This window comes from Galleria mellonella, unplaced genomic scaffold (genome assembly GCF_026898425.1).
Source record: "Galleria mellonella isolate WM207_F2 unplaced genomic scaffold, CSIRO_AGI_GalMel_v1 utg35, whole genome shotgun sequence".
Lineage (NCBI taxonomy): Eukaryota > Metazoa > Arthropoda > Insecta > Lepidoptera > Pyralidae > Galleria > Galleria mellonella.
In genome coordinates, this window is record NW_026442082.1 from 5,964,165 (window position 1) to 5,989,056 (window position 24,892).

Consider the following 24,892-nt stretch of genomic DNA (forward strand, 5'->3'; position numbering starts at 1 on the left):
GTTTCAGGTGTTATGTCTCTGTACCCTGTAAATTCACTGCCATATCCTACCCTTCAAACTGAAACACAGTCATGCAAACACACTGCTTCACGGTAGAAACACGAATGGGACAGAGGTGCCTAAGCAAACGATTTTTGTACAAAGTCTCCCTCTGGTAAATATAGAACGAATATAAGATGGTCGTGCAGTGAGATCTTTAATTAGGACTCCGTTTTTCTTTGCGTGAGAACAATGAACTGACTATTTTATATCTGAAATGACATACTTAAAAACTAAGCCACGATAAGTTAGGAATTTTTTATTCACAATACCAATGAATAAAACTGCAAGGTAATCAGTTAATTTCGTACTTGAAAACCGGTTTCAATGCCTTAACAATATTGGCGAGCTATCAATTTGCACGTATCTTTTATCAGAATGCGGGTGATAGACGGTAAAACGTGCATTTTATTGAAGGGGGATACCTAAACTTATCAATTCTAAAAAACTATACAGAATTATATATATATATATACAAGTTTTTCATCAAAGAGAGTCTGTACAAAAATCGTTTGCTTGGGCACCTCTATCCCATTCGTGTTTTAACCGTGAAGCAGTTGTGTTTGCATTATTGTGTTTGGGTTTGAAGGGTGGAATATGGCAGTGAATTTACAGGGTACAGAGAAATAAAACCTGTCCTCAGGTCCTGAGTCCTCAGGAATAGCAACGCACGGGGGGGGGGGGGGGGGGATTATCATTACCACTTTCCATCAGATGGATCGTCGGCATGTTTGCCATTCTAAGTTGTATAAAAAAAAAGTCACTGGCGAAATTTATCCAAGAGACTAGAGCATAGCGTTCTTTAAAAAAGGAATAAAGAGGTTTCTTCGAGGTCGGCAACGCGCGCGTTATACCCCTGATACAGCAGGCGTTCATAGGCTACGGTAACTGCCTACCATCTGGTGGGCCGTATGCTTGATTGCCACCACAGTGGCAATCAAGCATACAGCTCAGTAAAATTCAGTGTGTAAAATTATATGTGAAATTCAATGTGTAAAATTCTGTATGTTATTCTGTGTCTAATATGTATTTTCTTGATGCCTATTCCAGGAAAAACATCAACAATTAGGGGATTTTCCAAAGCTCAAAGCAATATGCCACACCTAAGATTGAACGGGAAAATACATAGACAAACATTCCGACAGCGTCAAACTCCCTTATCATATACCTGTGCATGTTCCCTATGGAAATATGTCCAGTTTCACATACATTACGAGGCAATCAATTGTCGTATTAATAAAATTCAGTATACCGTATAATTGTATGTTTTTCTAAAGATACCCACATATGTCGAAAAAAAGTAATATATTTTAGGTTTTTTTTTCCATTACACGTGTAATTTTAACTAATTTACATATAAAATAAGAGTAAAATATATAAAAATAATTAAAATTTGTTACTTTATCTTTGATACATTAAAAATTAAAAATACCTGTAACTGATTTGCGTGTATAGATTAGACTGTGGAGGAAGCGACAGAGGTCTCTGTGAATCAGAGCACTCGGTGTTCCATTGTTTCTGCCTACCACAATGGGAAATAGGCGAGACGTATATATGTATGTATGTATGCAATATCTCTGGAGTTTATACTGGTTATCTCCGTCATATACATATATGTAAAACATAGACATCATTCGTTATTTTCGTGTATTTCATTATTTTTGTGTATTTGTATAGATTTTTAGAAACTGGCGTACCATGAAAAATTTTTTCGAAATTACGTGTTAAAATTACATAGTAATACATATCATTTGATAATATTAAAATAACGTTACACTTAACCTTTATGGTAGGATTTATGTCCTACGAAATGTTAGGGTCGTTTTACTGTGCCAATTTCGCTATAAACAAAAATACGAAACTGAGTCCATTGAGAATTTGATTTCATGTTAAGTCCCCAGGTCTCCAGTGGGGAGGTTAGTCCCCATTGCTATCAATATACTCTATCAGGTCGACCTCCACGCAGTTCCCCTTGGAAAGCATCGTGACTAATTTATCGTTGAATTCGTCACGATGGGCTAACTGGCTTGCCTTTTTATCCTCACTTATCATCCATCACTGGTGCCCCGCCAGCGTATACTGTTAGCGCAGGCGGGATTACCATTCCATTATCATCCATTAAAATCGATTCGAAAGACGATTTTTAGTCTTTGTCCAAGATAGAAAAAGTTTAAAACATAACACCATAACAAGCCAAGCGGCCAATAATAAAATTAGATATGCATTTTATTATTCTTCTGGCATTCACTGCATTCGTTCACGGTCAACAACTTACGCGTGAAATTTTTTAAATTCCACAAACACGTGCTATTTAAAATGTACTGTATTTCCACAACAATACAATATATATTTGAATGATTCAACTTGCAACAGGTGTGTCAGTCGAGCCGTATGTTTTCAGCTTTCTGATTGGTCGATGTAAACCTACGTGGGCACGTGCATTTGTAATTCTGTGTACGTTATAAAATAATTATCATCACGACTATAATCCTTAACGGGATGGTCATAGGCTTTATTGGATGGAAATGGAATTATAACCCTGTCTGTGAGCTACCTACCAGCCATCTTTTATTATCGCACCGCTCGCTCTATTGTTCACGATGATTTCCAAGGGGAACCACGCGGAGGTCGACTATTAGGGTATATTACTAGCAATGGGGCTGTCAAACTTCATTACTAACAATCCCTTTCCCCCCCAGTGTATACCGTTAGCCCAGGCGGGGTTACCATTCCATTGTCATCCATCAGTACAATTGACAACTGTTTCTTGTTTCAATTTTAAAATATACTTAGATAATTGAATTTATTTATTTATTTATTCATTAGTACATATATGTGTACATGGCGGACTTAATGCTAAAAGCATTCTCTCCCAGTCAACCATAGGGAAGTGTCAGAATACTCGAATGCGGTACTAGTAATTATTGATATACATACATACTAAAATTACATACATAAACGAATAAATATATTTAGGAGGAAGGGATTGTTAGTAATGGGGAAGTTAGTTCTCATTGCTATCAATCATCAGGTCCACGCGGTTTCCCTCGGAAACTACTATTACTTGTTTATCTTTAAATTTGCCATGATGGGCTACGTGACCTGCCTTTTCATTCTCACCTATCATCTCTCACTGGTACCCCGCCAGCGTATACCGATAGTGCAAGCGGGGTTACCATTACATTAACATCCATTAACATATATTTACCGGAGGGAGACTTTGTACAAAATCGATTGCTTGGGTACCTCTGTCCCATTCGTGTTTCAACCGTGAAGCAGTTGTGTTTGCATGGCTGTGTTTCAGTTTGAAGGTTGGGATATGGCGTGAATTTACTGGGTACAGAGGAATAACACCTGAGTCCTCAGGAATGGCAACGCATGGAGGGTATCATGAGCGAAACAGTATACTCTGTTATATCCATGGTACTGCTCATGTCTATAGGCGACGGTTACCACTTTCCATCAGGTGGGCCGTAAGCTTGTTTGCCATTCTAAGTTGTATATATACATATATAGATAGTACTTATTTATTTGATAAATAAAAAAATATTATTTGATAAATTCAAACAAGAAAAACATCTCAATTGTAAATCACAGATCTAATTAATAACACATCAAATAAAGATTAAAATGGATAATTTAAACTATTAATTAATTAATAAAACGACGACCACAACAACAATAAGAAATCAATTTATTAATAAGCTATTTAATTTAATTTATTGTCATTATTTCAAAATATGAATTCTTTTATTTTTAATCGTTTCGAAACAAATGGGAATTCAGAACTCAAGGCAAACCTTTCAACTTTCGACGTACGTACATAACCTACGTTTTGTATACGGAAATTATTCAATAAATTGTATCAAGCATCTATCAATTTTACTCACCCTTCCACGCCTCCAAAGTACATTTTATTATCCATTATATTTCAGACAACACAATGTAACAACAATCAACGTATTCAAAATTTAATAAATAGAAAAAAATCAACAATGTTTTACGGTCACAATTCTAAATAAAAGAAACAAACTCTCCCTTCGAGAGTAACTTATAAACTGAACAGGTGAACTGAATCACACACAATGATATTGTTTTCAATACGTACATACGTAGTGAGCGAGTGAGTAGCCACATTCTCATTGAATGACGGAAGCTTCAACGACCGGCATTGAATGACAGCTACTGACAGCAATGCAGTTGTGCTAGTGTAGTACTCATATCACTTATCGTTAAATGAATATTTGTTTTATAACAGTTTTATTATAGTTAATTTATTTTTGTTTTTTTTTTAATCATTATAAAATTCCTTTTGGGTCTATACGTTACAGAAGATACTCTATCGACGTAAGGTCTTTTTTTATTATATTTATTTTTTTATTATTCTTCTAATAAAAATTTGTAAACATATTTATTATATACATTTAGAATGTATTATGTTGAACTTAATATAAATAAATATAATATTTAACTCAGGTTAGTACATTATTTTTTTAGTTTATTTTTATTAAGACAAATTGAGTTGTGGTTTACAGCTGATATTTATCCACTGCTGAATATAGCCCTTTACTATAGACTACCATAAGGAACGGTCCTGAAGAAGGCGCCACCTGCATTCACTGACTCTCTGCAATGTATTTAAGGTTGTTATTCTATCTAATGGGGATCGTTCTACAATTTTTTTTTTATTATTTATACAACTTAGAATGGCAAACACCTGACGGCCCACCTGATGGAAAGTGGTAACCGTTGCCTATAAACATTAGCAGTACCATGGACATAACAGAGTATACTGTTTCGCCCATGATACCCCCCATACGTTGCCATTCCTGAGGACCCAGGTATTATTCCTCTGTACCCAGTAAATTCACGCCAATACTGAGCCGCCATTCGAAAACCTTTCTCCCTATCTGTTGTCGGATTTTCAAGCTAAGTGACAAGCTCCTTGCCACTACAGATTGCTTATCTTTCGGGCTATATTGCTTACTTTAGTTTTGAAAATCAATTGAGCGAACCATAATTATTTCTATGTAGGTGATGCGCCAATACAGTTTCAAGTGTACTAATTATACTCAATAAAAAACACAAAAGTGTGTAACATCTCGTATATTTATACATAATAATATTTATATCGTTTACACATAAACGTACAACACTCGACTAACGTATATGTTAAAACATCGAATACACAATCGAATAAATTTGAGGAACGTCGAGATCTTTGATTCAATAACTAATTAGGATACCCGTTTAGACTAGTGATGGGTACCTTTGTGGTTATCACTCTCTTAATAAATTCGGTTAGCTATTCACAACCCCAAGTTCGTCCTTTTATTTAGCGAAATTTTAAAACAATCAGTACCGCTAGTTATTCATTAAGCTCGTTTTTGGCAGTTATTTTTTTCTTTGATAAAACATTTTAAAGTACGAATTATTGTTTTTATAAACTTTCTTGAGCTTGTACGATTCTAAACATTGAAGCGAACAAAGTAGCATGAATAAGTATTATGTGGAAGACATTGCTCTTCTTATATATGATACCAGGGTATAGTTTAAATGTTTTGTGCCTAAGAAATTACCACATTCCATAGTTTATTTTTAGTTCTAGTTTAATTGCATAAATGTTATTGTAATAAATTTAACTGACATGACGTTTAACAAAAATTATATTCATTATATACCTATTAGGATTAACAAAGTAGTTAACATTGACTATGATTTATAGACGTATATAAGGGGACCATGCCTACCCCAGAATTGTCTAGTATTCGCCCTAAGATCAAGAGTAGAGCTTTCAACTATGATCAAAGATATTATAAAAGTATTTTTATTTATGTATTTTTTAAGGGACTAGACCCCCACCTGGATAATATTCTTGAAAAGGCCAATGCTATTATTTCTGATGAGGTATATTTAGTAAAACAGCAGGTTGGAGCGCTTTTTTTACTTCCTTTAAGTGAAACTTTAATGCTATATTTAAACAATTAGGAGCAAAAATCAACTATCAAATGACTGAGGTTATTTATAAATATACTGTTTACGGAATCGATTTTCGCACAATACAATAATTTATTGTAAAATTATTTTCTTTATTTTATTTAGAAGTTTTTTATGTAATAAATGCATGTATCTATATATATTTATTTTACTACTTTCCTAGTATCCATAGTACAAGCTCTGTTTAATTTTAACCTAGACAATATTAGGTAATAAGTCCAGGGGGAAAAATATAATATAAACAAGAATTAATATAGCAGGTACTCAATGTAAAATCTATTTGTTTTTATATAATTCTGTGACCGCAATCTACCAACAGAGTTGATATCCACTGACCCACATAATAAGAGAGCTATTTTATTTTAACAGTACTTATTTAAAAAGAGGCACTGTCTACCACCGTTTCATTGTCTGTTTTCGTCTATATTACATAAAACATAAAAGGCTGTTTTAATTAAATTTAAGTTGCAATACTAAAAAAGAATATTTTTAAACAGTACACCTAAAAAATTAATTTCGTAAAATTTTAATATAATTTAAAATTACAAAACAATCGTAAATTATCAAATTAAAATCAAATAAAAAAATTAAATGTCATTATGTATATAGACAGAAAAGAGCTCACACGTTGTACATATAACACCGTATTGTTTCTAGACTTTATGTGACCTTGGACATGGTTAAAAATAATCTAATATCACACTGTCTATTGCAACTCTAAGGGAGTATTGGGTATGATGTAATTAGAAGTAGGAGATTGATAAGTAGATATTTATTCAAGATAGGAATATTAGGAAGGACATGAAATTATCTATATTTTAGCCATAGAAGGCTTCTAGCTTATCTACATATAGAAAACGATTAATATACATGTTTACGAATAGAATACAGTCATTAAGCAAGGGTGATCAGGTCCTGTAATAACTTTTTGTTATTTCAATTATAAGAAACCGTTTTTCTTCATTGAAAAATGATATTTCACTAGTTAATATGCAGCGATGTCGTGTTACTAATTCAATGCCATGATTACGATTTTAACGAATTATTTTGCGATCTGAGTATTAATTTTTACAGCGTATTATAAAAAGTTTATTATAAACTTACATTATGACAAGGTTCAATAAATTAACTTGCACGCCGTTTAATGTATATAAGCGTTACACTTGACTATTGATTTGATTAATCGTTTACGTATTTATTGTATTCATTTAACAATATAACTAAAGTTCCTCGGTATTTAACAACAATTAACTATCTAATATAATACATTGTAATGTTATGATTTAGTTTAGACAGTCTTTTCAATAAATAATTCACTTATCAATAAATAATAAAATTAAAATATAAGTACTTTTCGGATAATTTATGTGTTCACAATAACTAGTAACTATATTAACTAACTATTGAGTGATTATGATTAACTGTTACAGTTAATTTAGGATTAGGTGATTCATGATTATTAAACTGAAATATGGAAAATATTACATACACATTGTAAACAAAACGTACCTACACACATATCTTTACTAATATTATAAATATGAAAGTTTGTTTGTTACGTTTTGTTACGTTTTGACGCCTTAACACTTTAACCAATTATTATAAAATTATATATATTTCAAGGTTTGTGATGGAAAAAGGTATAGGCTATTTCTTATACCGTTCTATACACATATCCTAGTTTCAAGGATGATGTCGTGAATAATGACTAGTCATTATTAAAATAAATAGACGAATTTGATGAGATCGTAAAAATATAATTATTGAACAGTTTACGGTCATCGTATTTATTTTACGATGATAATCATTATTTTGTCGTAAAATCGATTTCAGAATTAAAAAAAAATCTAATAATTATTAAGTCTTTCTAACAATTATACCATTCATTACAATCTATCAAGTTGATTAGGCATATCGTACTAAAGGTCTTTCTATTCGGCATATTTAGCGCGCAAATATATTTGGTATGTTTTGTATCGAATTAATAATATGAATAGTGTATGAAATAAGCAGCTATTCAAAATAACATTGTTAATTGATTCATTTTAAATATTATTTATGTTATTTTTAAAATCTTAAACTTAAAAAATGATAAGGTAATAATATTTACTAAATATGCCAAGTATAAAAAAACAGTTATACATATATTATAAACCGGAAAAAACATTTCCTTTTTGGATAATTGGGCAAAAGTAATAAACTTATTGGAATATTCATTCGATAAGCGTAAGTATATTGCAGAAAAGTACTCATATTAAAAATTGAATTTACAAATTCCTATATGCACATCAATTCAATTATAGTGAATCTAAATTTTGTTAAATCTTTAATGTGCAACGTTAATTTATTACAAACAACATCATTGACGAACAGTTTTTTTTTTTTTTACCATAAAAAACGTTAGTTCTAATTTGTAAATAACCGTTATAACGATGCTGCTACTTCTTGCTATACACTTGTAACAGGTGTGAAATTCTCGCTAAACACATGCGACGGTTGACTGGAACTGCGGGTTCTGCCGTCGCATTGTTAGACGTCACCTAAGAAGAAATACATTTATTATTAATTTACTGTTTTTTTTTTCTCTCTCTCTCTCTTTGTTATTGGGCCAATATATGTATAGATATTGTGACTACAATTTTTTTTTTATTCAACATAGAATTGCAAACAAACTGACGGCCCACCTGGTGGAAAGTGTAACCGTCGCCTATAGACATGAGCAGTACCATGGACATAACAGAGTATACTGTTTCGCCCATGATACCCTCCATGCGTTGCCATTCCTGAGGACTCAGGTGTTATTCCTCTGTACCCAGTAAATTCACGCCATATCCCACCCTTCAAACCGAAACACAGCCATGCAAACACAACTGCTTCACGGTTGAAACACGAATGGGACAGAGGTACCCAAGCAATCGACTTTTGTACAAAGTCTCCCTCTGGTGTTATATATTATATATAAATATATAGATGTTGTTATATATTACCCACCTTTAATAAATAAAGTTTAATTTTTATTTATCAGGTTTTTTATCTCTTACGCGTGCCGTTAATGAGATAATAATTACGAATTAGAGATATAAAAAAACGTCGCCGTAATCTGATAAAATTTTATTGCGAAGTCAACATCGCGCTCGTCCAATTAGTGTGAGTGTGAAATATACCCGTCTAATTGGCAAGCATAAAATACCAAATGCTTATTTTTCTGCAACAATAGTGCCAATCAGTGTGGCGACGGTGGGCGCGTTGACCTTATGCTTGTCCAATAAGTGTGAGATTTTCCCCCGTACAATAGGCGAACATGAAGTAACAGATGTTTACCTTTTAGTTACATTATTGGTGCTCGGCGCAGAGGTGGCAGGGCGTTGACCTTATGCTCGTCTAATAAGTGTGAGCCTCACTTACCTCCATCTGATTGATATAACAAATGTTTACCTGCTAGTAGCACTAGTGGTGGTCAGCGCAGTGGTGGCAGAACGTTGACCTTATGCTCGTCTAATAAGTGTGAGCCTCACTTACCTCCATCTGATTGATATAACAAATGTTTACCTGCTAGTAGCACTAGTGGTGGTCAGCGCAGTGGTGGCAGAACGTTGACCTTGTGCTCGTCCAATAAGTGTAAGTCTGACTTACCCCCGTCCAATTGGCGAGCATTAACAGATTCCGAACTGACCTTTCCGCAGCGGTAGTGGCGGCCGGAGCAGTAGCGGCTGCTATATTGACGTCGTGCTCGTCCAGTGAGTGTGAGTGCGTGGGGCGCGCGCGCCGCGAACCGTCCCCGTCTGACTCGCGCCGAGGACCACCGCCGGCGCAGAAACACTTGCAGATTATACGCTTGAATGCGAACCTGTTAACACCATGTTAATAGCTAAAGTAAAAACACACTATCAATTGTAGGGGGATAAGGGATTGTTAGAAATGGGGATTAGTAGTCCCATTACTAGCAATACATCCTGTTAGGTCGTCCTCCTCGTGGTTCCCTCTGGAAACCGTCGTACTCCATTCCAAGTGTATTCATCACGATGGGCATTACATGCTGATGGTAAATGCATACTCTCTCATACTCATTGGTATCCCGTCAGCATATACCGTTAGCGCAGGTGGGGTTACCATTTCATCTTCATTATTAAAAAAACCATCGGATGTATACCTCAGTCGCGACTGATAGACGCGATTAGAATAATACATTTACAATGCACTGTAACTAGCAGTCCTAAATCACAGACGTGACCTTCGATCTTCTTTGAGAGATCCGAGTTCGATCTGGCTTATTGGATGTTTTTCACACACATATATCGATGACGTAGAGAAGGAGAGAGACATCCGAACAACCACACTGTTCAGTCGCCACTGACGGATGTTTCCAACCTTACTATGCGACAATTTATGTGAGACCATAAGAGTACATGAGACGCGTTCATGAATAAGAAATATCGAGACCAAAACTAATAGGGTAACCTCCAAAATAATGGGGGAGAGCGATTGTTAGTAATGAAGACATTATTGCGCATTGCTAGCAATGTATTCTATCAGGTTGGCCTCCATCAGATTTTCCGAGAACCATCGTGATAAATTCTTGTCGAATCCATCACAATGGGGTAACTGTAGGTCAGTTTTTCATTCTTACCTATCCATCAACCATCCACTACGAACCTTAAAGATATATTAGTAATATGGAATAATTGGCACGTGGCTGGTTTTCGTGATGTAGATTTTGAGTCGCAGTACCCAGTGATGCAAGTCAAGCACTTGCTTATTTACTATGATCCAGTTTGAATATTGAGATATAGCAGGTAATTTCTGAGCACTCAGACTCAAGATCTTTTCTTAATTTTTTTTCAATCAAACAAGCTGGCGGCCCACCTGATGGAAAGTGGTGACCGTCGCCTAAAGACATGAGTAGTACCATGGACATAACAGAGTATACTGTTTCGCCCATGATACCCCCCATACGTTGTCATTTCTGAGGACTCAGGTGTTATTCCTTCGTACTCAGTAAATTCACGCCATATCTCACCCTTTAAACCGAAACACATCTTGTCTCATCACACACACCATCTTACTTATTAATTTACCATTAATTGGACTATTTCTTAATTAATTCTGACAAAAGTATAAAAAATTACCTGAAATCCTTAGAAAAGAGTGCATAGATGAGAGGGTTGATAGCAGAATTGCAGTAGCCCAGCCAGAAGAGAACAGAGAAGACTATCGGTGTGACACACTCCCCGCAGAAGGCTCTCACGACGTACACGCTGAAGAATGGCAACCAGCAGAAGACGAAACCACCGACGATGATGCCAAGGGTTTTAGCTGCCTTCGTCTCCATTCGGAACCGTTTTACCTGGAAGAAAATAGAAAATTCTTCATCATCATCATATCAGCTCTTAATGGCCACGGTTGCTAATTCGCCTGCCACGCTTGGCAGGCGAATTAGCAACCGAGGTTAGGCTTTAGAGATGTTTTAAGAGGGACGTTGCTGTCCATCCCTCGCACTCCCCTAGTTGTCTCTTACGACAATCGCGGGAAAGCAAGGGGTGGCCTATTCTATGCCGGGACCACACGGTCAAAATAAATATTGGTCTATACTTATTTATTTATTTAATCAACTGGATGAGCTTTGCAGTCTCCCAATACGCTCGCCCAGGAAAGCATCAGTATAGGGGGGGAAGGGATCGTTAGTAGTAAGGAGGTTAGTCCCCATTGCTATCAGTATACCCTAACAGGTTGACTTCCACGCGGTTCCCTCTGGAAATATCGTCCCGATGGGCTAAATGACTTGTCTTCATTCTCACTTCTCATCTCTCACTGGTGCCCCGCCAGTGTATACTGATAGCGCATGTTGGGAATCATTAAATGTTCATCTATAAAAAAAAAACTTAACTACACTTGAGCTACATTATTAGAGAGTATAATAGTAATAAAATAGAGATATTATTTTTGGAAATTCTATCTAACGTACGAAGTCGGATTCAAAATTCAAAAAAAAATTCAAAATTCAAAAATCATTTATTCATGTAGGACATTTTAGCCGCTTATGAACGTCAAATTTAGATCGATAATAGTTTATAAACTAGGAACTTGCTTCAGCTTCAAGCGATTTTTTGAAAATGAAATATTTTCAAATCTCGTGTTATTATTCATTCACAATACAATTTACTTGGTGAAATAAGTTTTCTAAAATCGGTAAAGAATTTTTTGAGCATTAGATGTGAAAGTGGGTTTGTTTGTTTGTTTGTTACCTTTTGGCGTCATAACTGTCATCCAATCTTCATGAAATATGATATACCCGAATTATATGGGATGGAGAAGGACATAGATAGTCCTCAGGAATAGTAACGCATGGGGGCTATCATGGGCGAAACAGTGCACTCTGTTATGTCCATGGTACTGCTCATGTCTATAGGCGACGGTTACCACTTTCCATCAGGTGGACCGTCAGCTTGTTTGCCATTCAAAGTTGTATAAAAAAAACTATCTATCCTGGTTTACTGACATACCCCAGTCACGCGAGCGAAATTGCAGGTAAAAGCTAGAATTATCATTCATTAGTGTGAGTGGCGTACACAGTAGTGTCAAGTGTTTCTAGGCCGCCACCTTAACTAAGGACTCCGACATGGCTTACTAGTGGAAAAATTTACATTTTAATCCAGTTGATAAATAAATAGATATTTCCAGTTTTATGTGTGTTATATATGTGTGTATTAATATGGTATATTTCTATGTATTTACGCGTATATATGTATATGTATGTATATATATTTATATGTGTATGTGTATGTATATATATATATGTATATGTTTGGTTGTATGTGTTTATTTATGTATGTATATGTATATGACTATGCTGTCACAGATATAATTTTTTACAAATCTATCTTTTTTAACGCGCCACCTACCTACTTATGCTTTAATTATTTCTACCCAAAGGTTGTCTGGAAGAGATTGCTTAGCGATAAGACCGCCTTTTGTACTACACTATACGTATTGAAAATTGTTTTAACAAATCATGTTATGTTGGTGCAATAAAGTGTTAAATAAATAAATAAATAAATAGATACAATTTTCTATAAATATTTTCATTAATTTTAAAGGCGTTTTCTCTAAACAGCTTCCTCGAAAGCGCACAATGCCCAAGGGCCGTTCAACAGCGTATAAACAAAAATAAAAATACCAAAGGTATTTGTTTTAATCACAGATATTGCTACAGTCTCAAAAGCGTAAGGTAATTTCTTATTGGGGTTCCGTGCGATTCATTTTTCTCGTCGTAATCTCCTTAAGAGATACGATAAATTCCTTTATGGCCACTCATTTGTCTCTCAATGTATTTATTCATTTTTTTTTTCGCGTCGTCATAATTAAAGGAGTTTTCCTCAAAGTTGTTTTTAGCGTTGAATGGATGATGTTATTCAGTTCTTTTTATTTAAGAATCTTCCAAAAGAAGAAAACTCTCGATTTGTCTGTGTTTTTTTTGTGAAATTTTTATGCGATTGCGTCGAATTGTGAAGCGATTTTCATATAATTTTTTTTATTTTTTTTTAATGGATGATAATGGAATGGCAACCCCACCCGCGCTATCGGTATACACCGGCGGGGCACCAGTGATGGGTGATAGGTGAGGATGAAGTAGGTCAGTTAGCCCATCGTGACGAATTCAACAAGAATTGTTCACGATGGTTTCCAGGGGGAACCACTTGGAGGTCGACCTAATAAGGCATATTGCTAGCAATGGGGCTGTCAAACTCCATTACTAACAATCCCTTTCCCCCCAATTTTTTTTATTGCAATCGACAGGTTTTGCTCCAGTGTTGATTTTATATGAATTTTGTGATTATTACAGTTATCGTTCGTTAATTTTTGCGAAGCTAAACACAATATGTTCCTGTTGTAAATAGTAGAATGCAGTAATATAACATATATGTATTTGAGATATAAAATAATAATAAGTTTAGTCAAAAAGTACAAGACATGTCTTATAAAAATCTGACATAGAACAAACACTTACATACTTACAAATACATTGTTCTATAAAACCTCAGTATCAACAGCCAGTATTAAAACTCCAACAGTTACAGTCCTAAGTAACATACACTTTTACTTAAATATGTTATTTAAATACTTTATACTAAAGAGGGAGACTTTGTACAAAAGTCGATTGCTTGGGTACCTCTGTCCCATTCGTGTTTCTACCGTGAAGAAGTTGTGTTTGCATGGCTGTGTTTCGGTTTAGTTTGAGTGGGATATGGCGTGAATTTACAGAGTACAGAGGAATAACACCTGAGTCCTCAGGAATGGCAACGCATGGGGGGTATCGTGAGCGAAACAGTATACTCTGGTATGTCCATGGTACTGCTCATGTGTATAGGCGACGGTTACCACTTTCCATCAGGTGGGCCGTCAGTTTGTTTGCCATTGTAAGTTGTATAAAAAAAAAGAACCGACTTCAGTCGTGACAAAACCAATATATTTTGATTTAAAAACTAAACTACTCGACCGATTTTGATACATTTTTTATAGAAACAAACTGCAAGTATATTCTTTTAGATAAATAAAGAATTTTCCAAATCGGTTTAGAACTAACGGAGATATGGTGTATCAAACATAAAAAATCTTAAATTGAATACCTCGTTCTTTTTGAAGTTGGTTAAAAAACCATGCGAAGTCGGGCGGGTAGTGAGTATTCCACAAGTTAGATGGGAACGAAGTGTATAGACCGCGTAATGGTAAATCAATAAGGCGTCCTGTAAAGTACCATTCTCGGGACAGTAATATGATTGTAATGTTTACCACAGCCACACTTGTGTACTTATGTACCACAGCCAGGTGATTTGAATTTGTATGTAGTATGTATGTATACACCTGTTTACAAGCACTTTTAAATCGTCATTTTTGAGGGGAAAGGGATTGTTAGTAATGGAGACTGAGAATCCCATTGCTAGCAATATACCCAACCAGGTCGACCTCCTCGCGGTTCCCCCTGGAAACTACCATGGTTAATTTCTGATGAATTCATCATGATGGGCTAACTGGCCTGTTTTCATTCTCATCTATCAACCTTCACTGGTGCTCCGCCAGCGTATCCCGTTAGCGCAGGCGGGGTTAACATACCATTTTCACCCATCAAAAAAATCGTCATTTCTTTTTAAATCTACTGCAAAGTTCGCTAAGTTGTTATCTGTTGAGAAGAGCCCGCAAGAAACTCAACAGTTACTCTTTTAAATCTCTTTATGTGTATTTAACATTATGTGTATTTATTTATTTATTTTTATTTATTTACATATACACTAAACAAACTTTTCACTTAAATAATTTTTTTTATACCACTGAGGTGGCAAATGGTTACCGTAGCCTATGAACGCCTGCAATACCAGAGGTATTACGCGCGCGTTGCCGACCCTGAAGAAACCTCTTTACCCCCCTTTTGAAGATATTAATTAGATACAATCTGTTTTTAAGAAAATAATATAAATTATACACGTTACATATGACAACACAACATAGAAATTGTATAATAACATTACTATTTTATTTTGAAATTAGAATAAAAGTAAAAAAAAAATATATATATGATAAAATATTTAAATGTACTATGTCTAAAATTACATGGTCGTTAAAAGCCCGCGCATGATCGACTAACACCATGCACGCTTGTCATTCAAGTAATCGTTTAGAGTGTAAATAGTTTTTTTTTTCAATAAATATTTTTTTTAATAATAGTTTTAAATTTATTAAAAGGTAGATCCAAAATATTCTTCTGCTGATCTGTTTCAAAGTCGACCAGCAGTGTCTGTCGAATGCAGCACCTCACAAGAGGCGGTCTCAATTATACGTGCTCACAATCGTAGGCGATTTTGTACGTACGTATAGGCGTTTTTGTTGCTTCAGAGTTCGAAAATAATAATAATAATGCTTCTGCCGGGGATCAGTTTGCCATCTTCTCTCCTTAAGAGGGAAGATGTGATTTTTTTTTAAAAAATATGGAGTTTATTGAGTTTATCCATTACAAATGGTACTAGTTATAAAGATTAACAATATGTGCACAAACAAAATGTATAATATTAATAAAACTTAAACCAAAGTAAGATAAATAGGCAATAGATAGGCGGTCTTATCGCTAAAAATCGCCGCATTGAGTACCACCAGCTGGTTGTCCACCAACCAGCTTTATCACATGATGATGTATCATTTTCGACACCCTTTCGTAGTTCCTACAACAAGGTCGAAGGAAAGAACAGCGCGAATGCTGACAGATTTATTTGTTAAACAAAATAAAGAATAAAATAATAGGCTTAGTTTCATATATTTTTTTTATACCACTGAGGTGGCAAACAAGCATACGGCCCACCTGATGGTAAGCGGTTACCGTAGCCTATGAACGCCTGCAATACCAGAGGTATTACGCGCGCGTTGCCGACCCTGAAGAAACCTCTTTACTCCCCTTTTGAAGAACCCCATGCTGTAGTCTCTTGGGAAAGCCTCGGCAGGGAGCTCATTCCATAACCTGAGTGTTCGTGGGGGAAAACGTCTCTGAAACGGCGTTGTACGCGACCATTTAGGCTGTAAGGTATGAGGGTGAACTCCCTGTCGATGTCATATTTTCTTTTATGATTTATTATTAGTTTGGAGTGTTTATTATTTTTTTTTTTTGAAAAATTCACTTCATTTTCTGAGGAGTAAAAAACATCGCTACAAAGTACACCTTGAAATTCCTATCATTGATAGGAATCAGCAGCGATTTTTTAAAAAAAATGCGAGTACAAAAGATCATGGAAAGGTCGCAGTGTCACAGGTTTTTCTGCCTGAAAAAAGCTTGTTTTTCAGCAATAATAATAACAGCCATACTACTTACAGTCATGTAATAAATATTAGTTTGTTGATATATTTGTCATTTGTTAACGATAAGAAAGTCAATTAGAAAGAAAAGACAATTATTTTATAAAATAAATACAACACAAAATAATTTACATATATACACGCTTCGCGTACCTCAAATAGTCTCCGTTTAAAAATTCCAGCACATACCTCCGTGTATTACACCAAATCCTTTTCCGTTCAGGCAGTGCGCCTATGGAACTCGCTGCCACCGTCTATACGGAGCGCTCAGTCCTTGGCGTCGTTTAAAGGACAAGTCAAATCACATTTTCCTTCACTGTAGTTACTCTTTTCCATTCCTATGTAATTTTTTTGACTAGTTTGCCACTATTAATAATTAACCACTGAACCGATTTCGATAAACTTTCCAAGTTACCAATCTATATGTATATCTTTTCAATTAGAAATAAATACGCGACGTGCTGAAGAAGGGCCAAATTAAAAGTACCCGTAACCGGCGAGCGTGTATGAAAAGATTGGTGAATGTGGAAGAAGCGAAAGAGGTTTGTTTGAATCGAAGCATTTGGCGTTCCATTCTGTCTACCCTAATGGGAGACAGGCGTGACAGATATGTATGTATGTATGTATGTATAGAAATAAATATCCAAATCGGTTTATAACTGACGGACTTATGAGGTGACAAACATAAAAACAATTAGTGGCAAAACCATTTATTTTTAAATCAATATAAACGGTTTTGCCACAAATGAAGTCCGTTTCTTTTGAAGAACGAAATTTTAAATTATTGAAGTTGGTAAATAATACCAGGGCACTCCATACATACATACATACACGCACACAACTCTCGTCTCCGATCGTAACTACGAAAATATAACTTTGTGTACCTATTTTTTCCCGGAAAAGAATTTCCCCGGAAGTCCGCCCGTCTTATGTGTCATATTTAATCTATATAAATAAAAATGAAATGCTGTCCGTTCGTAAACGTACAGATAATACGATACGGAAGGACGTGATAACACGCAGTGGACGGATTTGACATTTTCTTTTATGTGTGTACTTGTGAAGGAGATTGGCGGCGATGTCCCGTATAGAGTGATACAAGAATGTAGTGCAGGGCGACCTTAGCTGTAATCTGGTTACATCAGAGTTTTATAATAATAAAAAATTATGTCCCATAAAAAACAGTTTGCACCTACGCTGGGCATCGTTTTATAATCAAATATTTAGATATAATATACGACATATGAATGATGGCAAATAAGCTGACAGCCCACCTGATGGAAAGTGGTAACCGTCGCCTATAGACATGAGCAGTGCCAAGGACATAACAGAGTATACTGTTTCGCCCATGATACCCCCCATGCGTTGCCATTACTGAGGACTCAGGTGTTATTCCTCTGTACCCTGTAAATTCACGCCATATCCCACCCTTCAAACTGAAACACAGCCATGCAAACATAACTGCTTCACGGTAGAAACACGAATAGGACAGAGGTGTCCAAGCAAAAAACTTTTGTACAAAGTCTCCCTCCCTATAGACATGAGCAGTTCCATAACAGAGTATACTGTTTTGCCCATGATACACTCCCGTGCGTTGCCATTCCATTCCATAGTGTGAAGCCACGGTATACAACTAGTGTAATAAATGACAGAGTCTCATAATCACCTGTGCTTTAATATTCCTTTTGCCCATCCGCCTCGTCGCTCGAGGCTTGTCGTCGTATTCGTCGTAGCAGGTGGGCGTCAGGTGATGAGACGGTCGCACCCTCAGCCTGCTCTCCGTCAGCTCCCTGCCGTCCCTTTCGTAGTGGACCGCGTATAGTGAGGGGCTCGGCGAGCGGGAGTTCTCTATCGTCGGACATATTTGCTCGGAGGACGGGTACGACACGGATATTTTGACCTTTTCGTGTGCTCGACGCGCGCTCGAGTGTCTGGAATTGGGATGACGGTGAGAAGGATGGTAAGTTGAGTAAAATAGATAGATAGATACTCTTTATTGTTTCCTCCAAAAGATTACAATAGTGAACTTATTATAAACATAAACAATTACAAGAAATAATCACAGTGAGAAAACAATGGGCGACCTTATCGCTAAAAGCGATCTCTTCCAGGCAACTTTTGGATGGAGACAAAAAAAATTGTTGGTAACAATTATTTTTTCTTCATGCGTGTGCCACAGTAATACAAAATGGCCACAACTCAGCTTTTTGCTTTGCCCTAAAAAGAGCAAAATAGTGATATTCTGTTGTGGCCAAGTATCTAACAATAAATCAATTACGATGGTTTCTAGGGGGAACCACGAGGAGGTCGACCTGACAGGGAGTATTAGTAGGGTTAGCGTTAAAAGCATAACATATAAAATGCAAAATTAATACTTTAAGAAATAAAGATAACATTTGAATTAAAACGTGACATTAAAGTCAGTCGGCCGCGTAAAATACGAAAAAGTCCTTGCAACAGCTGCCAATGTTACTACAAGATAGGTAATAAAGTTAAAAATTAATTAGTAAGAACAAGAGTGCAATCAAAATTGTTACTTGGAACGAAGTTTTCCAAGCGTGAACGAAGATATTTCATATTCATTCTCTTATTAGCATTACGAATAAATCTATATATATATAATTACTAGCTGACTCGGCAAACGTTGTTTTACCATATACATTATTTCTAGAACTATTCATGAAAATTTATCGTACTACAATTATTATATTCGATTGTCATCTTGCAACACTATTGCAGCGTATAAAAATCGTGATTAAAAACAGGGGTTGATCGTAAAAGGGTGAAAATTTGAAATTGTATTGTATTTTTCAATGCCAAATCATAATAAAATAAAAATAAAAAAAACAAATTTAGGGGTGGGTCACACTTATCATTGAGGGGTATGAAAAATAGATGTTGGCCGATACTCAGACCTACACGATATGGACACAGAATTTCATAAACATCGGTAAAGCCGTTTCGGAGGAGTATGGTGACAAACACTGTGACACGAGAATTTTATATATTAGATTAGAGATTATGCAGATAATTTCAAGCTTACCTAGGTATATGTTTATTCACAACACCTTTTTATGTTATTTTGGTTTAAATAAATAAATTTATTTTATTGTCTTGTGAAAAATTAATATATGGCGTGGTAACCAGTAATTAAGCCTACATTATTATACCAAAGGGAGGCTTTGTACAATAGTCGTTTGCTCGGGTACCTCTGTCCCATTCGTGTTTCCACCGTGAAGCAATTGTGTTTGCATGGCTATATGTTTCGGTTTGAAGGGTGGCATATGGCAGTGAATTTACAAGGTACAGAGGAATAACACCTGAGTCCTCACGAATAGCAACGCGCGGAGGGTATCATTGGCGAAATGGTATATTCTGTTATGTCCATGGTACTGCTCAGGCGACGGTTACCACTTTCCATCAGGTGGGCCGTCAGCTTGTTTGCCTTTCTAAGTTGTATAAAAAAAAATACAAATGCTTCGAGAATAACGGGTCAATTTGCAAACACAACTGCTTCACAGTTGAAACACGAATGGGACAGAGGTACCCAAGCAATCGACTTTTGTACAAAGTCTATCTATGTAATCTAAGATCATCATCGAGGCGGGAATAGAGAACGAAATTAAAAAAAAATACGACCAATGTGGACGAAGCAACTAAATTGAGAAACGATAATAGTCAACAGACATTGGTCCGAAATGGAAATACAAAATTTTGGTTTTATAAATAGATATTTGAATACCTAATACTTTATGTCAATTTTAATTTCCGACCGAGGCTAAGGAATTTCAAAGGGAATGATTGAACAAGATAAGGCCCCGTTCATACTAAAATACACCGCACGAAGTTAGCAGGATAAATCTTGTCGAATAAGTAGTATCGCATATATTGATAATATATCTGTAATGTTATTTTGTAGCAATAGTTACAATTCATTTGATTCAATACGAGCATTGCAGGTGATTGTCTTTTAAAAGAATTGAGTTATTAAAAATTAAGTTTCTTGAATATTCAATATTAAAAAACCGGTGCATAATGAGGAAATTAAATAAAAAAAAACTAAGGCTAATTATTTCTTTACATATATTTGAAAATGTTTTGGCGATGTACATGTGTATTAGTTAAATCTTGCTTTTTTTGTGAAAACCTCTAATTGTCTTTTTATCTTTAATAAAAAAAAGATTTCTTTAATAAAAATAAACAAAATAAAATGGATAAGTCCTTTATGGGATAAATCCGCCATTATATATTTACTCCTTTGATTTGCCCAATACAAATTATGTACAATAAAGATTTTATAATACAATACAATAAAATGTAAGCACAATAATTAATAGCTACAGTTACAATCGAATTTTGTAAAAAGCATACGACGTATTGTTGTATTACTGTGCTGTAATGCAACAAAAATTTTTTTTATATTGAAAAAAATAAATAAATGATATAATATAAATTATTTCATATTCTATGCATAATCGTACACATAGTAATATATATTTCATCCTCTAAAAATCCTACGGTACATTAATAATTTAAAACTTACTATGTTTGTCGATTCCGTCAATTGTTGTTCCCAAAAAGTGCGCTATATTTCTGTGTGAATGGGAGCTTAGTAAAGGACAAATGAGTGACGCTCACCTTCTTAATCTCTCAGGAGATGCGCTGAGAGAGGTACTAGTAGAGTGGTTGGATGCTGTCGACAGTGGAGAGCCGTGGGGCCTGGCAGAGCCGCGCCCCCTGTGTATCCTCAGGGTTAGTCGATTATCATCGAAACGACTGCCCATGCCTTTGCCTGGAATTTTATATAATACAATCAATAATTAACATTTGTCAATATGAAAGTGAAACGAAAGATAAACATAGAAGACTGAAGAGGCAAATACATACAAAAATTAAATGAGTGCTCCTAGTTATATAAATTCTCCTATTTATATTAATACATAGACATGTGATATGCGTGTAAAATTATGTATATAACGGTATCTATACACACACTGACGCACACATACACACACACGCACACGCACACGCACACACACACACACACGCACACGCACACACACACACACGCACACACATGCTCACACGCACGTACACGCACATGCATACGCACGTGCACACGCACGCACACAAAGTAAGAGAGACAGAGAGAGAGACATGCACACACTATACATAAAACACGTAAAATTAAGAATCTATGTTTACTATAGAAATTAAAATATGAATGAAATTTGAATGAATAATTTAAATACTACAAAAAATTTCGAATCTCATACAACAGCTGGACGAGTCGCATTTGTATGGGAGGATCAAAATTTTATGTCGTTTTTCAAGCCATTTTTAATTGATGAAAGTGTTCACTTTCAATGATATAATACTCTCTTCACATGCTAACGATTTCAATTCCACCTTGTATACATTATATTTTTACCCATGGAGCGAACGCAAAATGAAAAAGTACCTTTTGTAGTTCTGAAGCCCTGGTTGATGGCCTTCGTAGTCCTCACTGCGGCCTTGTATATCCTCCAGTAGAAGAACAGCATCACGAACATGGGAATGTAGAAGGAGCCGAGGGCCGAGTACACCACGTAGCCGGCGTCGTTGGTCAGCTCGCAGGTCCAGGGGCACGGTGGATTTGGAGACCAGCCATCTTTAGTTTCCGCTTCATCAGCCTTTAAGAAATACGGCTCTGATAGTATAAATTATGAATGTGATAGAAATCAAAGGATTTAATTTTATGCTTCATAATTTCAGCCGTTAACTGTCCACTGTTGGACATAAGTCTTCCCCATAAGTGGAGTTTTGCTAGTAGTTGCCACGCTTGGAAATCGCAGTTAGGCTTTCAGTGGTATTTTAAGAGGGACGCTGCTGCCTATTCCTTGACCGTTAAGTTCCCTTAGTCGCCTTTTACCCGTCGCTGTGTGTGTCCCGCCATAGAATGGGCCACCCCTACCTTTCTCGTGGGTGTCGTAAGAGGCGAGGGATGGGCAGCAGCGTCCCATTTAAAAACACCTCTAAAAGCCTAACTGCGGTTGCCACCCAGCCTTCCAAGCGTGGCAACTACTGGCAAAACTCCCCTTATGGGGAAAGCTTATGTCCACCAGTGGACAGTTAACAACTGACATAATAATAATAATGCGAATGAAATCGTTAATCGAAAATAAAAAAAAGTAACTTGTCGAAAATTTGTTTAGGTACCAAATAAATATTTTTCTATCCTTTCTTTCTTTCCTGCATTGAAAAAATATTTAAAATTCTTTGTTTTTCTTTCTTTCAAACAAATTTATAAGAAGCCTTCAAGTTTACCTTCTTATCCTTCCATCCGACCAGCGGTGGGAAGCAGATCACGAATGACAGCACCCACAGTCCAGCGATCAGCGCTTTTGCTCTCTTCCTGCTCATGATGCTAGGATAGCTGACTGGCCTTGTGACGGCCACGTAGCGGTCCAGTGAGATAGCGCACAGGTTCAGGATGGAGGCAGTGCACATCCAGACGTCTACTGCTAACCACACCGAGCACCACACGTCTCCAAAGATCCATATCTGTGGACAAAACCATATAATGTAACCAAACTGTACTGGAATCAATATCAATAGGAGCGCCCAGTAACTACGTGCGAGCACATCGATGGCACTTATTCGATGTCCCATTACGAAGAACAGAGTTCGCTAAGCAAGCTCCCCTATCTCTTGCATTGAAGCTACTCAATGATATTTTGAGCCAGTATACGCAATTGGATGTATTTGCCTCCAACATGCTGGAGTTTCGTCGAGTGACCACAGAGTATTTGTGTTCAGACGTTTTTTGTTTGAGTTAAATCTTTTTACATTATTTTTCGTTATTTTTGTGTAATATTCCTTTGTATATGTCATTGTACTCATGCTTTCCTGGGTGAGCGTATTGGAAGATTGTAAGGCTCACCCAGTGGATGTAATAAATAAATAAATAATAAGTCCCCTACAAAATCATATAGAAGTCCACTTTCCATCAGGTGGGCTGTCAGCTTATTTGCCATTCTAAGTTGTATAAAAAAAAGGAGGTACTTTGAATGGAACAATGTGTATGTTTGTATTGTTATTTTTGTGCTGTAAGTAATGTAAATAAATTATCTATCTATCTAACAATAAAGAGTTTTCATTCAATCATACTTAAGTCTTTTTATTTTCAACCGAATTCAATTCGGTTGTATTTTTTTTTTTATTTATTACCTCATAAAGTGTCTCTGGATCATTCCTTATGGCAGTCTATGGGGGAGAACTATATTCAGCAGTAGACAAATAATGGTTTAGATGATGGTGATGATGATTATGACATATTTTAAAACTATTTAAATGTGAACAGTAAGTTTACGAGCATACTAAATCGACAAAATGCCTCAAACATCAGACATTACGCACGTAAATATACCAACAAAAACACCATTCACCGACAACAATAAAATCCAATCAAAATCCAATAAACCACAAAATTTCGCCTGGCCCTAGCGAGGATAAGTCAATTAAATGGTGTTTATGGGATAAACTGGAATTATTAGGGTAGAATTCCCATTGGTACAATAACCTGCATTCAAGGGCGTTACGAAGTTATTTTTTCTTCGCTCACAACATATTGACTTTCTCATCTAATATTGTAAGCGATTACAGAATCTATGTAGGTCAATATTCAAAGCAAAGTTACACAAAATAATAAAATTCCATTATCCTACTAATAAAATAAATGTGAAAATTTCTAACGACGTACAGATGGTGTGGGTGTCGTTTAAGGCGACTGAGGGAAATTAATGGCTCTTTAAACATCACCAAGGCCTCACTGCGGCTGCCAAACCGCTTGCCAATCGTGGCAACTACTGACAAGAATGGCAAACAAGCTGACAGCCCACCTGATGGAAAGTGGTAACCGTCGCCTGTAGACATGAGCAGTACCATGGACATAACAGAGTATACTGTTTCGCCCATGATACCCCTTATGCGTTGCAATTTCTGAGCAATCAGGTGTTATTCCTCTGTACCCTGTAAATTCACT

At 35.9% G+C, this 24,892-nt stretch overlaps 2 protein-coding genes across 3 annotated transcripts in view; both read right to left on the reverse strand.

The window, feature by feature from the left end:
- Positions 1 to 4,131, reverse strand: part of LOC113519587 (serine protease HTRA2, mitochondrial-like) — a 39,404-nt gene extending 35,273 nt beyond the window's left edge. The window contains exon 1 of the mRNA XM_052896910.1: positions 3,930 to 4,131. Coding sequence (XP_052752870.1) covers positions 3,930 to 3,964 — 35 coding nt within the window. The 5' untranslated portion in view covers positions 3,965 to 4,131. The remainder of the gene's footprint in view (positions 1 to 3,929) is intronic.
- Positions 4,132 to 5,139: 1,008 nt separating this feature from the next.
- Positions 5,140 to 24,892, reverse strand: part of LOC113519588 (octopamine receptor Oamb) — a 206,433-nt gene continuing 186,680 nt past the window's right edge. For both annotated transcript variants that reach the window (XM_052896906.1, XM_052896905.1), the window contains exons 5-11: positions 23,176 to 23,412; positions 22,331 to 22,541; positions 21,508 to 21,661; positions 18,536 to 18,800; positions 11,163 to 11,380; positions 9,710 to 9,883; positions 5,140 to 8,576 (exon numbers count right to left, since the gene is read on the reverse strand). In XM_052896906.1, the coding sequence (XP_052752866.1) occupies positions 8,573 to 8,576; positions 9,710 to 9,883; positions 11,163 to 11,380; positions 18,536 to 18,800; positions 21,508 to 21,661; positions 22,331 to 22,541; positions 23,176 to 23,412 (1,263 nt within the window). In that variant the 3' untranslated portion in view covers positions 5,140 to 8,572. The remainder of the gene's footprint in view (positions 8,577 to 9,709; positions 9,884 to 11,162; positions 11,381 to 18,535; positions 18,801 to 21,507; positions 21,662 to 22,330; positions 22,542 to 23,175; positions 23,413 to 24,892) is intronic.